The sequence below is a fragment of the Bos indicus x Bos taurus genome, chromosome 4, assembly GCF_003369695.1.
Source record: "Bos indicus x Bos taurus breed Angus x Brahman F1 hybrid chromosome 4, Bos_hybrid_MaternalHap_v2.0, whole genome shotgun sequence".
NCBI lineage: Eukaryota > Metazoa > Chordata > Mammalia > Artiodactyla > Bovidae > Bos > Bos indicus x Bos taurus.
Genome location: NC_040079.1, coordinates 51,359,355 through 51,377,426, shown reverse-complemented (window position 1 = coordinate 51,377,426; position 18,072 = coordinate 51,359,355). Strand labels below are relative to the sequence as shown.

The 18,072-nt window shown below is 37.6% G+C and overlaps 1 protein-coding gene across 6 annotated transcripts in view; it reads right to left on the bottom strand.

Moving 5' to 3' along the window:
* Positions 1-18,072, bottom strand: part of TAX1BP1 (Tax1 binding protein 1) — an 85,214-nt gene that overhangs the window by 12,645 nt on the left and 54,497 nt on the right. For 4 of the 6 annotated variants that reach the window (XM_027539408.1, XM_027539409.1, XM_027539405.1 and 1 more), the window contains 2 exons: positions 1,256-1,439; positions 766-914 (listed from right to left, as the gene is read on the bottom strand). In XM_027539408.1, coding sequence (XP_027395209.1) covers positions 766-914; positions 1,256-1,439 — 333 coding nt within the window. Of the gene's footprint in view, positions 1-765; positions 915-1,255; positions 1,440-14,361; positions 14,434-18,072 lie in introns of all 6 variants that reach the window. The other 2 variants (XM_027539404.1, XM_027539403.1) reach the window with 1 other exon arrangement.

Genomic DNA, 18,072 nt, shown 5'->3' with positions numbered 1-18,072 from the left:
TTAAATCTTCTCATCACAAAGAAAAAAATTATAACTGTAGATGATGGACGTTAACTAGACTTATGTTATTTTGTAGTATACACAAATACCATTATGTTGCACACCTCAAACTAGTATGTTACAGGTCAACTGCAGCTCAACTTTTAAAAAAAATTTTAAGATGAAATTATGTTGGGGGCTTCCCTGGTAGCTCAGTGGTATAAAACCCACCGGCCAATGAAAGAGACACAGGTTTGATCCCTGATCCAGGAAGATCCCACATGCTGCAGAACAAACTACACCCACGCATCACAACTATTGAGCCTGTACTCTAGATCCCACAAAGCACGAGTACTGAGCCCAAGTGCTGCAGCTACTGAAGCCCACGTACCCTGGAGCCCGTTCTCTACAACAATAGAAGCCCCCACAATGAGAAGCCTGGGCACCACAACAAGAGAGCAGCACCTACGTGCCACTTTTTGAGAAAAGCCTTCACATCAATGAAGACCCAGCACAAAAATAAAATTATAAAAAATGATTCTTGGGAGAATGAAGATTTATAATGAACATCATTTTTAGAAAAAGATTAAACTATCTTATAACTACAATATTCTGAGATCATTCTCCAAATAAATCCTAAAATATCCTTCTGAAACTTATTCAAAAAGATGAAGCAAGCAAGCATGTATACACACAAGCACACATATTCTCTCTTCCCACACACACGTAACTCTCTGCACCGGACAAAAATAAGAGACGAGCTCAGAAAATGGAAATTCAATTTACTTTACTATCCTCAGGGTCTTCTAAACCATCAGGGCGGCTTAGGTTTCGAGCGGGCTGGCTGCAGACAACATTATCCTCCAGTCCCCAAGAGGGTACTCTCACAGGTGGCCTTTGGATTTCATCTGGGTAAAAAGCACCATCTGCTCCATCTGAAATAAAAATTTTGGAAAGGTAGGGTAAAAACTGGTCCTAGAATTAGAATCCCTGTCTATTGCAAGGATGAAAAGAATATAAAGAACCATTTTAGTGTATCCAAAAAATGTTTTTCTTTTTAACCCAAATGACCTTTAAACTATGTGTAATAAGCAAATAGACTCCTCATTCATGGTGTATCGCTTCTAGATGAAGCCAGTTAAAACTGCTTGTTATAAAACAAGATTTCTATTAGAGTTGATTATACCAACAGAACAGTTCTCTAATCCCACAGAGATACAAACAAAAAAAAACACCTCCGTATTTGGCTAATGTCAACAAAAAACGTTTTAATAACCTCTTGTTTCTGGTGTTGCATAAGGATTACCATACTGCAGAACTGGTTGTGTATTTGACACTGCAGGAACATGACCACTTTTCTCTGAGCTTGTTTTGAGACACTGTGAGATCTGATGAGGACTTTGGGAATTCTGACCTTCCAATTTCCTTTCTGCTTGATTTTCTACACTTCTTTTATGTTCCTAAAATTAACAAAAAAGAAGGTGAAAAAGCAAAGCAACTGAGTATTTTATAACAAGAAAAGCTTAAACATTTAGCCAAAATATTACAATGATTTCCCTATTATATTTAAAGGATACAGTTGGAAATGCTGGTTCTCAACTTCTCATACATGTCCCTTCCACATTTAACAGAACTAGAAAGCAAGGCAAAGTCCAATATATATTTTCAAATTGTGCCAATTAAAGTATGCTTTTCATTGAGCTGAGGGGAAATTATGAAATCTCTTATAATTTAGCTATTAGTAAAAATCATAAAGCAAAATCAACCCAGACTACTTCCCTAGTAAATTCTATCAAACATTTTAAAAAATATATTAATCCTATATTAATATAGGATTAAAAAACTCTTACCAAAACACTTTCTCAGCTTACTTTTATAAGGCCAGTATTATCCTGATATCCAAACCATTGACATTACAGAAAAACTGCAGACTGCAACTGCAGACCTTCATCAATACTAATGTAAAAATCCTCAACTTAAGAAATCAAATTCAATATTAAAAAATAATATATCATGACCAAGTGGATTTTATCACAAGAAAGCAAAATTAGTTTAACATACCAAAATCAATGCAATTCACCATGTTCACAGACTAAAGGAAAAACTGATCATTTCAATAAATTTACAAAGAAACATTTTACAAAACCCAACATGCACTTATGGTTTAAAAAAAATAAAGTGAAGTTAACAAAAACCAACAGTGAATCTTAATGGTAAAAAACTAAGTGATTCTATCTAAGATCAAATATTAAGGTAAGAAGGTCTGCTAACCATTTCTATGAAACATTATACTGGAGGTACTAAACAGTGTTAAGATTAAGGCAGACAGATTGGAAAGGAAGAAGTAAAACCATCTTTATTAACAGATGACATGATCATAGAAGTGGGAAAATCCTAAGGAATCTACCAGAACTAGGAGAATGAGTTAATTTAGCAAGGCTGCAGTATATAAGGTCAACATAAAAAAAAAAAAACAATCAACTGTATTGTCAGCAACACACAACTGAAAAATGAAATTTTAAAAATTCTTTTTATTTTAAAAACCATTAATAGATAAAAATTAAATACTTAGGAATAAATTTAGCAAAAGATGTACAAGGTCTATAAACTAAAGACCACAAACATTACTGAGAGATACAGAAGAGAGGCTCAACAAATGGAGAAATATATCACATTCATGGGCTGAAAAACCTATTTTTATACTATTAATTTCCCCTCAGATTGATTCACAGATTCAAAATTCCAGCAGGTTTTTGTATAAATTGACAAACTTGATTCTAAAATGTACATGGAAACACAGAAGTGCTGAAGAGCTCATTTTTAAAAAGCAGAAACTCAAAACTTACACAATCTGATTTCAAAACTCATTATAAAAGCTATAGTAATCAACTGAGTAATTTGGGCATAAGTATAAATAATAGATCAGGCATAGGCAAACTTTTTCCATAAAGAGTCTAATGGTAGATATTTCAGCTTCGTAGAACACAGTCTGTCACAGCTACACAAATCTATCTCTGCTGTTGTCACAGACAATTACCTAGAAGTGAATGGACATGGCCATGTGCTTTAATAAAACTTCATTTACAAAAACAGACCACAAGCCAAATTCAGATGTAGACTTTAGTATGTTGACCCTAATATAAATAAAACAGAAGAGATCCCAAAAATATATCCATACTCATTGCCAATTAATTTTCAAAGATGAAGATACAATTCAGTGGAGGAAAACACATTCTTTTAGACATCTGATGCTAAAAAAAAAAAAAAAAACCTGGCTATCTGCATATAAATAAAAAATTTTTGACTGTCATTCCATACACAGAATTTTAAATAAATCATAAATCTAAGAGCTGAAAATATAAATATACTAGATGAAAAAATAGGAGAAAAATCTTTGTAACTCTGGGTTAGGCAAAAATTCCATATAGGACAAATATAGCCTGAACCATTAAGAAAAATATTGCTGAACTGTACTACTTCAGAATTAGCAGCTTCTGCTCTTCAAAAGCTAGTTTCTTTTAAAAATGAAAAGATGAGCCACAAATTGGGATAAAGTATTTCCAAAATATCTAACAAAAGAAATTGGATTTGGAATATATTTTTTAAAACTCCAAACCAAAAACCAAAAAAGATAACCCAATTTAAAAAATTAGGTAAAAGATATGAACAGACATTTCACAAAAGAATATATATGAATGGCCTGAGGGCACAGGAAAAGATACTGAGCATCACCAGTTAGTCATCAAGGATTATTCAGAAAAAAAAAAAAAAAAAATTATCTTAAAAGATATATACACCCCAATATTTATAGCAGCACTATTTAAAATAGCCAAGATATGCATGAAAATAACCTAAGGCTCATCAACAGATAACTGGATTAAGATGCTGTGTATGTGTATAGGCAAGCACCTGATGAAATAAGTCAAAGATAAATACTATATGGTATCACTTATATACACATGAATCTAAAAAATATGCACAACTGTACATACAAAAAAGAAACAAACTCACAGATATAGAAAACTTGTGGTTACCAAAGGAAAAGGACAAATTAGGGGTACAAGATTACAGATGCAAGTTATTATATATAAAATAAACAACAAGGATTTACTGTGGGGCATAGGGGCATCCATTATCTTGTAATAACCTATAATGGAATATAATCTGCAAAAATACTGAATCGCTATGCTGTACACCAAAAACACAATAATGTACATCAACTATACTTCAATTTAAAGAAAAATTTTAAGGTTAACATTAAGAAATTTAATAATAATTTAAGAAAACCCTAGTACAGGAAATTCAACTATAACTGTAACAAGGCAACCCTACATAGCCAATAGGATGACTATAATTAAAAACTGACAATACCAAGGGCTAGTAACTGGAATGCTCACACACTGCAGTGGGAATGCAAAGTGGTACAGCCTCTTTGGAAAACAAACTTGTTTCTTAAAAACATACACATACCACACAAGCCAGCAATTCCCTTCCTAAGTATATACTCAAAAAAGGAAAAACGAAAACCATATCCACAGAAAAACTTGTAGGAGAATGTTCATAGCAGTCTTAGATCATAACCAAAACATGAGAAATAATTTGAACGTCTATCAGCTAGTAAAAGGATTAATGTCCATAATCAATGAGTGAATAAATTCTGTATGATCATATTTTTATGAAATGCTAGAAAAAGTAAAAGTGTAAAGTAAAAGAAAGCAGATCAGTGGTTGTCTGGAACTGGGGGTAGTTGGAGGAACTGAGTACATATGAGCACATATATGTGCAGCAATAAAACATTCTATAGTTTGAATGTAATGATAGTTACAGAACTATATATTTGCCAAAATTCACTGCATTGCACTTAAAATGGGTGAATTTTATCATATGTCAGTTGCACCTCAATAGAGCGGTTTAAAAAAATAAAATCAACCGAAAATATTAACAAAGGATGTGAGGATAAAAATTTTCATCTGTAAAGTAATATTTAGCTGGTTTTGCTGACTGTCAACCCTTGGGAGTACTTGAGATGAGACTCTGTTAAATTTTTACCTATAAAGTGACCTTAAAATAGGGTAAGTGGCCTTAAAATGAAGTAAGTCACTGACAGCAAAACTAGTTTGTGTGTTAGTTGCTCAGTCATGTCCAACTCTTTGTGAGCCCCGTGGACTATAGCCCACCAAGTTCCTCCAAATTCTCCAGGCAAGAATACTGGAGTGGACTGCCATTTCCTGCTCCCGGAGATCTTCCTGGAGCAGGGATCGAACCCAGGTCTTCTGCATTACAGGCAGATGCTTGACCATCTGAGTTACTAGGGTAGCCCTGAGAGCAAAATTGGTAAACATGAAAAATGCAAGTCAGTTTAGGCTTGAGAAGAGAAATGGAAATTAAAAGTTCTTCCTAAGCACGTGAAAGCCTCCTGATGAAAGAAAGCCTCCTGATGAAAGTGAAAGTGGAGAGTGAAAAAGTTGGCTTAAAGCTCAACATTCAGAAAACGAAGATTATGGCATCCGGTCCCATCACTTCATGGCAAACAGATGGGGGAAACAGTGGAAACAGTGTCAGACTATTTTTCTGGGCTCCAAAATCACTGCGGATGGTGACTGCAGCCATGAAATTAAAAGACACTTACTCCTTGGAAGGAAAGTTATGACCAACCTAGATATGCTTTTCATAGCATATTGAAAAGCAGAGACATTACTTTGCCAACAAAGGTTCGTCTAGTCAAGGCTATGGTTTTTCCTGTGGTCATGTATGGATGTGAGAGTTGGACTGTGAAGACGGCTGAGTGCCAAAGAATTGATGCTTTTGAACTGTGGTGTTGGAGAAGACTCTTGAGAGTCCCTTGGACTGCAAGGAGATCCAACCAGTCCATTCTAAAGGAGATCAGCCCTGGGATTTCTTTGGAAGGAATGATGCTGAAGCTGAAACTCCAATACTTTGGCCACCTCATGCGAAGAGTTGACTCATTGGAAAAGACTCTGATGCTGGGAGGGATTGGGGGCAGGAGGAGAAGGGGACGACAGAGGATGAAATGGCTGGATGGCATCACTGACTCGATGGACGTGAGTCTGGCTGAACTCCGGGAGTCAGTGATAGACAGGGAGGCCTGGCATGCTGCGATTCATGGGGTCGCAAAGAGTTGGACATGACTGAGCGACTGAACTGAACTGAACTGAAGCACGTGAAAAGAGTAAAGAAGGCATAAGAAATACAACATAATGCAGGACTGGTAAGTGAATGACTTACCTAGAACACAGGATTCATTTTAAAAGTAGAAGAAATATACCTAAAAACACAGCTCAAGGGCAATATGCCAGATCTGTCATACAGTTTAAGACCTACACCACTCACTACAATGGGCCTATCAGATCCTGAACAGCAACACCACCATGAAATAGTTCTTAGTAAGGTTAATCTAGCAAACTATAGCGAGCACACTTGAATACAAACAATTAGGGAGGCAGCATGACATGGTGGACTGGAATCAGACCAGAATTTGCTTGTCAGCTCCAGTACAAATAACCCTGAGGAACTTACCTTCTGCAGGCCTCAGAGGACCACTGAGAAATAAGGGGATTGTTTAAAACATAGCAGGCCCTCAATGGATGTTCCCTCATCTCCTGCCAATCAAAAACCCCATTCACACTGCTGTAGTGATTCAGGATGTGAAAGTGACAATGTGAACAGAGAAAAAGGGAGAGAGTAAATTTTAAAAATATTTCAAAGATGATTCAAGAAAAGAGGGGGGGAAAGGCATGAAAGCAACAAAAGAGTTAGACATGAGAAAATACTTCTATATAAGTACAAATCAATTTAAAGGACTATTTTTCTATAAGCAAACAATAAACTAGTTAAATGAAGTCAGGGTTTCATCAAAAGATTTATACATGCACTAACACAGTCAAGGAATATCATAGAGAATTTCAATCTAATAAAGAGTTTACTCTCGGCTCATACTCCACTCCTTTATGATCAAAGATGCAATAAATCCTCTGCAAATAATATAAGGGTAAGAACAGGAGTAATAAGCAGCTTTGATTCCTCATGGGGGAAAATGGAGGCAGGCTAAACAAAATATAGGAACATGGACAAAATTGTTCTGATTGGGCTGTTTGGCAAATCAGAAGACTGAACTGTTAACTTAGAGAAGAGTCTTAAATTTATATTCACAATGCACCCACTCCCCTCCAAACGATTTATGTTTAGAATTCAGGATATGCATGAACTTAGAAAAAAAAACTGCATCTTTTCACTAATTTCTAACTTAAATTTATCATTTTCTTCAATTATGAATGCAGGTAAAAAACACTGCAGCAGTTGCACTGTGCTGTGCACAAACTATAGCCTTTGTCACCCACAAAAATCACAGATTTACTTGAGACAACTTCCATTAATCATTTATGCTGCTGCTGCTGCTAAGTCGCTTCAGTCGCATCTGACTCTGTGCGACCCCACAGACGGCAGCCCAGCAGGCTCCACCATCCCTGAGATTCTCCAGGCAAGAACACTGGAGTAGGTTGCCATTTCCTTCTCCAATGCATGAAAGTGAAAAGTGAAAGTGAAGTCGCTCAGTTGTGTCTGACTCTTCACGACCCCATGGACTGAAGCCTAGGCTCCTCTGTCCATGGGATTTTCCAGGCAAGAGTACTGGAGTGGGGTGCCATTGCCTTCTCCGTTAATCATTTGTATCTATAATACAAATATTACTCTTCCAGTCTCAAAAAGGAAGCAGATCATCTGGTAATATGAAATGAAATTCAGAAAAATTGCTAGTCAGATACCTGATATTAAAGAACATTTTGAAACAGTTTTATTTTAAAGATATTTTTAATTTTTTCTCTGGTAATAGTCAATAAAATACTTTCCACCATCATTTTTATCATCCTTTGCCACTGTTCTTTCTGCTTTATTTCTTTTCCCTTTTCAAATTTCTAGTAAGGGGGTTATACAGAATATCTGAAACAGTATGAAAATGGTAAATAATAAGCAGTGGTTTTTGGAATGACCGAAGATATTTTAAGATATATTAAACTTCTAAATAAATTTAAATTGGTAGAGTTCCTAAGTAAGATATACGAAATTACTTCACACTATTAAAAGTTACTTTTAAAATATATTTTTTATGATACTAGAGAGCAAGCTACTCTAAAAAACAATGAATTTTTATTCACACGTATGTTCAATAACTATGTTATTGAGAAAGAGGAACCAGACATCAAATTGCTAACATTCACTGGATCATAGAGAAAGCCATGGAATTCCAAAAAGACATCTACCTCTGTTTCATCAACTATGCCAAAGCCCTTGACTGTGTAGACCATAATAAACCGTGGAAAGCTCTTAAAGACATGGGAATACCAAAGCATCTTACCTGTCTCCTGAGAAACCTGTATGCAGGTCAAGAAGCAACAGTTAGAACCCTGTATGGAACAACTGATTCATTCAAGGTTGAGAAAGGAGTACGACAGGGCTGTCTGCTGTTACCCTGTTTGTTTAATCCATACACTGAGAACATCATGAGAAATGCCAAGCCGGATGAGTTACAAGCTAGAATCAAGATAGGCAGGAGAAACATCAATAACCTCAGATACACAGATGATACCACTCTAGTGGCAGAAAGTGAAGAGAAACTGAAGAGCCTCTTGATGGGTGAAGGAGAAGAGTGAAAGAGTCGGCTTAAAGTCAAATATTAAAAAAACTAAGATCATGGCTGCTGCTGCTGCTAAGTCGCTTCAGTCGTGTCCAACTCTGTGTGACCCCACAGACAGCAGCCCACCAGGCTCCGCCATCCCTGGGATTCTCCAGGCAAGAACACTGGAGTGGGTTGCCATTTCTTTCTCCAATGCATGAAAGTGAAAAGTGAAGTTGCTCAGTCATGTCCAACTCTTCATGACCCTATAGACTGAAGCCCACCAGGCTCCTCCGTCCATGGGATTTTCCAGGCAAGAGTACTGGAGTAGGTTGCCATTGCCATCTCCAAGATCATGGCATCCAGCCCCATTACTTCATGGCAAACAGATGGGGAAAAGGGGGAAGCAGTGACAGATTTCCTCGTGCTCTCAAATCACTGTGGATGGTGACTGCAGCTGTGAAGTCAGAAGACGTTTGCTTCTTGGCAGGAAAGCTATGACAAACATAGATAGTGTGCTGAAAACCAGAGACATTACTCTGCCAGCAAGGTCCACATAGTCAAGGCCATGGTCTTCCCAGTGGTAACGTATGGTTGGGAGAGCTGGACCGTAAAGAAGGCAGAGCGCCAAAGAATTGATGCCTTCAAACCATGGTGCTGGAGAGGCCCCTGGACAGTAAGAAGATCAAACCAATCTTAAGGGAAATCAACCCTGAATACTAACTGGAAGGGCTAATGCTGAAGTTGAAGCCCTAGTATTTTGGTCATCTGATATGAACAGCTGACTCACTGGGAAAGTCCCTGATGCTGGGAAAGATGGAGGGCAGAAGAAGATGGCGATGGCTGGATGGCATTGCTAATGCAATGGACATGAACTTGGGCAAACTTTGGGAGATGGTGAGGGAAAGAGAGGTCTGGTGTGCTGCAGTCCATGGGGTCACAAAGTCTGACACAATTGGGTGACTGAACAACAACAATGTTCAATAAATATTTATTAAGTATCTAATATGTGGCAGGCACTGCTCTTCAGGCACTAGAGATTCAGGTACAACCAAAACATACAAAAATTCCTGCTCATGTGAAGTCTGTCTCTAGAGCAGGGAAGATGGACAGGAAACAAAATAAATAAAATACACATTCTGTTAGATGATGATTCATCTTTTTTTTTTTCATTTTCTCACTCAACTAATGCTTAATGATCATTTGGTTTATCCCAGGCACTGTTTGGATTTAGGTTTCAGTGCTGAAGGAAAAGGATTTAATCCTAACCTTATAGAGGAGTAAGGGTTCTAAAAAAACACTGGGAAAAGACAAACATTAAGCAAGTTGCAGAAATAGCAAACAAAAATTCTTATAAATGCACTCTTTAAAAGTAATATAAAACTATAGTGTCACCAGCAGGAAAATTAAGAGTAACTCAAGAAGACAGGAAGTAGAAAGCAAACTGGCCTACTTCTAATTGCATTCCTGACACGGTAGGGTATTAACAGATAATAAAACTGCTGATGCCAGTACATTTCTTTTACCAAATGTTTTTATAAGCAAATGCTATAAATTATGTTTGACCCATTAACATTAATTTGTTTAGTCATTCAACAAATATTTAACTTCAAATTATCAAACACTATGAGTGAAAGTCACTCAGTCATGTCCAACTCTTTGCGACCCCATGGACTATACAGTCCATGGAATTCTCCAGGCCAGAATACTGGAGTAGAGACTACAAATACAATGGTGAATAAAACAGACATAATTCCTGTCTTCATGGATCTTATAATTAAGTGAAGGGAGTTTTAATTAAGAGAAATACGTACAGAAATAAGTATTAGTAAAAGTATAGTTCCCAGGTGTAAGTTTAATCAGATCAGATCAGATCATTCGCTCAGTCGTGTCCGACTCTTTGCGACCCCATGAATCGCAGCATGCCAGGCCTCCCTGTCCATCACCAACTCCCAGAGTTCACTCAGACTCACGTCCATCAAGTCAGTGATGCCATCCAGCCATCTCATCCTCTGTCGTCCCCTTCTCCTCCTGCCCCCAATCCCTCCCAGCATCAGAGTCTTTTCCAATGAGTGAACTCTTTGAATGAGGTGGTCAAAGTACTAGAGTTTCAGCTTTAGTATCATTCCCTCCAAAGAAATCCCTAATTGAGAATGAGAGGTTGAAGAAGGCCTCTGTGAAGAAGAGTCATTTAACCTGAGACTTTAAGCATTAGTCAAAGAGTAGTAGGAGTACTTAAATATTTAGAAGAAAATATTTAAAAATTTGGGGATATACTTGAAAAAAATACCACTGGGTTAAGACAGAAGGGAAATGATTGAACAGGTAAGATGGCCATAAAGTAATATCTGTTGATTGCTGGGTGAAAAATACAACAGAGTTCATTACATTATCCTCTTCTTATATATGTTTAAATTCTTCCGGGACATCCCTAGTTTAAAGTTCACTACCAAAGAATTGTAGGCAAGAATATTCTTGGCAAAGTACATGAACAAGGGCCCTGAAACAAGAAAGCAACTCATGAGTTTTAAGGCCTGAGTGACTATAACAGTTCTCAAAGTGCAGTCTCCAGACCAGCACCATCAGCAGCAACTTGTCAGAAATGCAAATCTCAAGCCCTATCCCTGACCTACAAATCAGAAACTCTGATTTGTAGAACCCAGAAAGTTGTGCTTTAACAAATCATACAGATGATTCTGATGCAAGCTTAAGACTCAGAACTACTACCGAGAGGAATTCTACAATAGAGAATCAAACAAACTGTGGCTTAAAATGGGTCTAGAGAGAGAGCCTAGTCATATAAAAGATTATAATCTATACTAAGAATTTTGGATGGACCCCCTGGTAGTCCAGTGGTTAGGACTCCATGGTTTCACTGTCAAGGGTGTGGGTTCAATCGCTGGTCAGGGAACTAAGATCCTGCAAGCCACACAGCACAAAAAAGAATTTTGTCATTTATCTTAAATGCACAAGTACATGGGAGGCCCATAAGGGTCTTCAAGCAAGGAAAGTGTCAACTTTACATTTTTAAAGGTTACCTGCCTGTGGTTTGAATAATCTGTCAAACACAGAGCAGAGGGAAGAGGAATAAAAAAAGAGAGGACAGGAGTGACCTCACGGAAGATTGGAAAATGGCAGAGTACGAAGTATGGCCCTTATCGAACAACCCCCAAGGAACGAATCCCAGCAACAAGTGAGCTCAGAAGTAGGTCTTTACTGAGGTGACAGAGCCCCATCTAACCGGCTGATTGCAGTCTTGCAAGATTATTTAAACTGCAGCATAATTAATAAGTCACTATATATTATTTTCTGTAATTTGAGCCATTTGTTACTCAGCAAAATGTACAGATGGTTATAACCATTCAGCACTTTCACTATCATATATGAAACTACAAAACTATAAAATATATTCTATATGTAAATATATAATTTTGTGTTATATTTTTATATATGAAACATATTTCATATATGTAAAATGTATAAAAATAAAGTATCTTATCTGCTTCTCTCCAACATTAGCTAGTAACTCCAAGCACAAAATACACTTAGGAGTTGGGTTTCTTACCAAAAATTACTTAAGTAAATTCATATTTCACAAAGTGGTCTTCAGCATTTGAAATACATATTTTGTCAACTTCCTGTCAAATCTAATTAGGTCATCATTGCTTTAACTTTGAAATACACTTGACCAAAACTCATACCCGAAATAAAAAATTGTTTTCTTACTCTTCATTTGTGCTCCTATTGTTTTATTAGCTTCAATCCACCATTTAGGGCTTCCCAGGTGGCACTAGTGGTAAAGAATCCACCTGCCAATGTAGGAGACACAAGAGACATGGGTTCACTCCCTAGGTAGGGAAGATCCCCTGGAATATGAAACCTAACTCCAGTATTCTTGCCTGGAAAACATAGACAGAGGAGCCTGGAGGGCTACAGTTTAAGGGTCTGCAGAGAGTTGGACATGACTGAGCAACTAAGCACACAGAGCGCAACCCATTGTTCATTTGCAGAAATCTTTTTAACCCACCTGTCATTTTATATTACCATGTACTGAGGGTAGGGAGGAGGATGAGAGGGTGAGGGAGAGAGAACTAAAGCGAATAACAATCAAACACAATATACTGACAACCCAGGGATGGGGTGGGGAGGGAAGAATTGCAAGCAATCTTGAATTGAATTCTACTCTTAACAGGTTTCCTTGTCTTAATGGATATAGCTCTAGCAGTTTTGAAACTGTTTTATGTGAGATGCTGGAACTACCAAATAGATTAAATGTGCTGACTCCGTTGGGCACAGGATTCTCACTGAAGACAAGGTGTATAAATAGGAATTAAGGAAGACAATGAGGATTTCCCTGGCCATCTAGTGGTTAGGATTTTACCATTCCACTGCCAGGGCCTGGGTTTGATCCCTGATTGGGAAACTAAGATCCTGCAAGCCAGATGGCATGGCAAAACAAGAACAACAACACAACCAACATCCTCATCCTGATAATCACTCTGTAGCTAGATGAAATTACTGCAATAACGTCTATTAAAAATGCCTTAAAAAAAAAAAAGCGAGGAAGAACTAGTTGAATTGGACTAGAATTCACAATATCTAAAATACAAACCTTTCTCAGCTCTGGCACTGAAAGGATCCAGAAGCAATGGGCACCAGGAATAATGAAGATACACAGGGCCTGAATTCTGTGTTCTAAACAGCATTTCCCAATAATAAGCAACCAGAACTCCTTGGAGAAGTTAATTTCAGATTCTTTCTTATAAAACATGGCCAACTCCAAAGATGAGTGGTGAAATAAACATATGAGAATATCTTGCAATGCTAGAAAAAAATTAAGTGCTCAAAAAACCAACACCATCCTTTTGATATTGGGGCATACCAGGGACCAGTTTGAAAGTGTTCCCACTGACCAAATCTGGTACTACGTGAACAGCAAAAAATTCTTATCACACTACTAAAAGGAGCTCATATTGATGAGTACCAATTAGGAAAACGATATCTAGTAATATCAGATTAGATGAACACACAGGTGAATATAAATACCCAAATATAAACTTAAAATATAATTGGCCCTCCGAATCAGCCAATGCAGAATGCATGGATACTCAGGGCCAGTGGTACTACACCATTTCACATAAGAGACTTCAGCATCCTTGGATTCTGGCATCCTGAGAGGGGGCTCCAGAAACCAACCCCAAAGACACAGAGCAAAGATTGTACATACATAACTACATACATACATACATACATAAATGCATACTATAACATAAAAAATATTTTTGGTCTTGTCCCCAATTCCTGGCACTGACCTCCTAAAACTTGTGGAATTTTCTCAGTGATAGGAGTGTCTTTTATCATTCATAACATGACCCTTTAGACCCTACTGTGAGAAATGTTGCATTACAGTACATTTTATATTATAAACGTATGCACTGTCTGAAGGTCAGGTTATGCTAGAAATCATTAAACAGCTCCTAAAATGTTTCCTATTACAAAAGAAAACCAAAATTCGTTAAATCCAAACTATGTAACAGAAGTCAAACTAAGTTTCGACACTTAAGCATTTTTCTATCAAAATATTTTTAAAATATTATAAAACTAAAAAGCATTTTCTACCTGTTTGTCTTTTCTTCATTTAACTTAAAAAGAAAAAATTACCCTCATATAACTGTAAACTGTTATGTCCCTTCAAAAAGCTGTATTATCACATTCAGTGTCGTATGAAATTTTTCAAGGACATTATTCAGTACCTTCTCCCTCGAGAGGTTTTCCCAATATGAAGTTAGACCACTTATCTCTTTTTCTTTCTCTGCCAACTGAAGCTGAGGACAGAAAGAAATGATCATTATTATTTTTCATCATCTACCCTCTCTTTACCCTTCAAGAGCTGGATCTTATTCTTTGATATCTCTGAACTTGTCACTACTGTTTTTCTGATGTGTTTCAAGATTACTTTATTATTCTTATTTTGCCACTCTGCAGTATGCAGGAACCTGGATCCTTGATGAGGGACTGAACCTGCACGTCCTGTAGTGGTAATGCAGAGTCCTAGCCACTAGACTGTCAGGGAAGTCCCTGAATTACTTGTCATTTTTTATGAATGTGCCTCACTCTTAAAACTTCTCTCCTGGCTTTCATGAAATGGTACCAACACTGTCATTCTCTAATGCTCTTTTTTAAAGTACACTTCTTCACAATTACAAGTATTCTGCAGTTTCTTCTTTGGTTTCTTCTCTCTGAATTTTCAGAAAACTCGCTTTCTTCTATGCCTTCAACTATCATGGTCATATGACTAAATCACAAATATTAACTTACGTGCCACATGCGTTCTTTCCTAAGGTTCAGAGCTTTCCTTGATAAATTCAATGGATGATGATTGGGGAAGGTACCCAAAAGAGGTGGTCCTTTATCAACTCATTCTAAGCATATCTATACCTAATTTTCTTACCTTCAAAAATTCTTCCCACCTGTAAATCCTCTCCATGCTAGCAAATTATTTTCATTAAGACCCACTCTGGTTGGGTCTCTTTTTCTCCTAGAAAATATTTAACAGCAAATAGCACCCACATTCCAAACAGTTAAAATCTGGATTCAACCTATCTTTCACAGTGATCTGCTCCATCACAGATATTACAGATATTAAAGACCTATTACTATTACTCAAGACTGTTACAGCTCCCAGATTATGCTCTCTACTTCTGACCTCCAAACCTGAATTAATTCTTTTCCATCTGTTAGAAAGATGCTCCTTTCTTTCGCCATTTGTTTATTATCCTCCCTTCCTGTATGGTCTTTGACAGGTTTTTGTTGTTGTTGTTCAGTCAACTGTGTCCAACTCTTTGCAACCCCATGGACTGCAGTATACCAGGCTTCTCTATCCTTCACCATCTCCTGGAGTTTGCTCAAACTCATGTCCATTGAGTCGGTTATGCCATCCAACCATCTGATCCTCTGTCACCCCTTCTCCTCCTGCCTTCAATCCTTCCCAGCATCAGGGTCTTTTCAAATGAGTTGGTTCTTCGCATCAGGTGACCAAAGTATTGAAGCTTCAGCATAAGTCCTTCCAATGAATATTCAGGGTTGATTCCCTTTAGGATTGATTTGTTTGATGTCCAAAGGACTCTCAAGAGGCTTCTCCAACACCACAGTTTGAAACCATCAATTCTTCAGCACTCAGCTTTCTTTATGGTCCAATTCTCACATCCTTACATGACTACTGGGAAAACCATAGCTTTGACTAGATGGACCTTTGTCAGCAAAATGATGTTTCCGCTTTTTAATAGTCTAAGTTTGTCATAGCTTTTCTTCCAAGGAGCAAGCATCTTTTATTTTCATAGCTTCAGTCACTGTCTGCAATGATTTTGGAGTCCAAGAAAATAAAATCTGTTACTGTTGCCACTGTTTCCCCATCTGTTTGCCATGAAGTGATGGGACCGGATGCCATGACCCTAGTTTTTTGAATGTTGGTTTTAAGCCAGCTTTCACTCTCCTTTTTAACCTTCATTAAGAGGCCTTTTAGTTCCTTCTCACTTTCTGTCAATAGGGAGGTGTCATCTGCATATCTGAGGTTACTGATATTTCTCTTGGAAATCTTGATTTCAGCTTGAGCTTCACCCAGTCTGGCATTTCCCTTGATGTACTCTGCACAGAAGTTAAATAAGCAGGGTAGCAATGTATAGCCTTGAAGTACTCCTTAACAATTTTGAACCAATCTGTTGTTTCATGTCTGGTTTTGTTGCTTCTTGATTTGCATATAGGTTTCTCAGCAGTCAGATAAGATGGTCTGGTATTCCCATCTCTTCAAGAATTTCCCACAGTTTGTTGTGATCCACACAAAGGCTTTAGCGTAGTCAGTGAAGCAGATATTTTTCTGGAATTTCCTTGCTTTCTCCATGATCCAACGAATTTTGGCAATTTGATCTCTGGTTCTTCTGTCTTTTCTAAATCCAGCCTGCATATCTGGAAGTTCTCCATTCACTTACTGTTGAAGCCTACTTTGAAGGACTTTGAGCATTACCTTGATAGCATGTGAAATGAGTACATTTGCACAGTAGTTTGAACATTCTTTGGCATTGCCCTTCTTTGGGACTGGAATGAAAGCTGACCTTTTCCAGTCCTGTGGCCACTGTTGAGTTTTCCAAATTTGGTGGCATAATGAGTGCAGCACTTTAACAACATCATCTTTTAGGATTTGAAATACCTCAGCTGGAATTCCATCACCTCCACTAGCTTTGTCCATAGTAATGCTTCCTAAGGCCCACTTGACTTCACACTCCAGGATGTCTGGCTCTAGGTAAGACCACACCATCATGGTTACCTGGGCCATTAAAACCTTTTTTGTACAGTTCATCTGTGTATTCACAGGTCTAGTTTCTCCATAATGTCTAACTCCTAAATATTCCATTGGAAACAGCCCTAACATACTTAGACTTGTAGTTTATGTAGAACTTCATCACACTTTACCCTGGCTCATGGATGTTTGTGTCTAAACAGCACAAAATAATAGGCAGGGCACTAAACAAAAAAAAATCAAGCGCCTTTACCAGTTGTACAGCCATGAATATGGCGTTTTATCTGAACATTGATTTTTATCATTAATTTATTATTCATAAAATAAAAATATTATTTAGCTTCCCATGGGTTTGAAAGGTGATTACCTAGGTCATGAATGTGAAAGAATCGTATCACTATTTCACGTCTAGCAACTCCTACTAGATTATAAACTCTATAAGCATAGCATTGTGTCATTTTTATATGATCACCCACATAATGCAGAGTACATCATGCGAAATACCAGGCTGGATGAAGCACAAGCTGGAATCAAGATTGCCGGGAGAAATATCAGTAACCTCAGATAGGCAGATGATACCTCTCTGTCGGCAGAAAGTGAAGAGGAACTAAAGAGCCTCTTGATGAAGGTGAAAGAGAAGAGTGAAAAAGCTGGCTTAAAACTCAACATTCAAAACATTAAGCTCATGGCATCTGGCCACATTACTTCATGGCAAATAGATGGGGAAACAATGGAAACAGTGACTATTTTCTTAGGCTCCAAAATCACTGCAGGTGGTGACTGCAGCCATTAAATTAAAAAGACGCTTGCTCTTTGGAAGAAAAGCTATGACAAACCTAAATAGCCTATGAAAAAGCAGAGACATTACTTAGCCAACAAAGATCCATATAGTCAAAGCTATGGTTTTTCCAGTAGTCATGTTTGGATGTGAGAGTTGGACCATAAACAAAGCTGAGTGCTGAAGAATTGATGCTTTTGAACTGTGGTGTTGGAGAAGACTCTTGAGAGTCCCTTGGACTGCAGGAGATCAAACCAGTCAATCCTAAAGGAAATCAGTCCTGAATATTCATTGGAAGGACTGATGATGAAGCTGAAACTCCAATACTTTGGCCACATGATGCGAAGAGCTGACTCATTTGAAAAGACCCTGATGCTGGGAAAAATTGAAGGC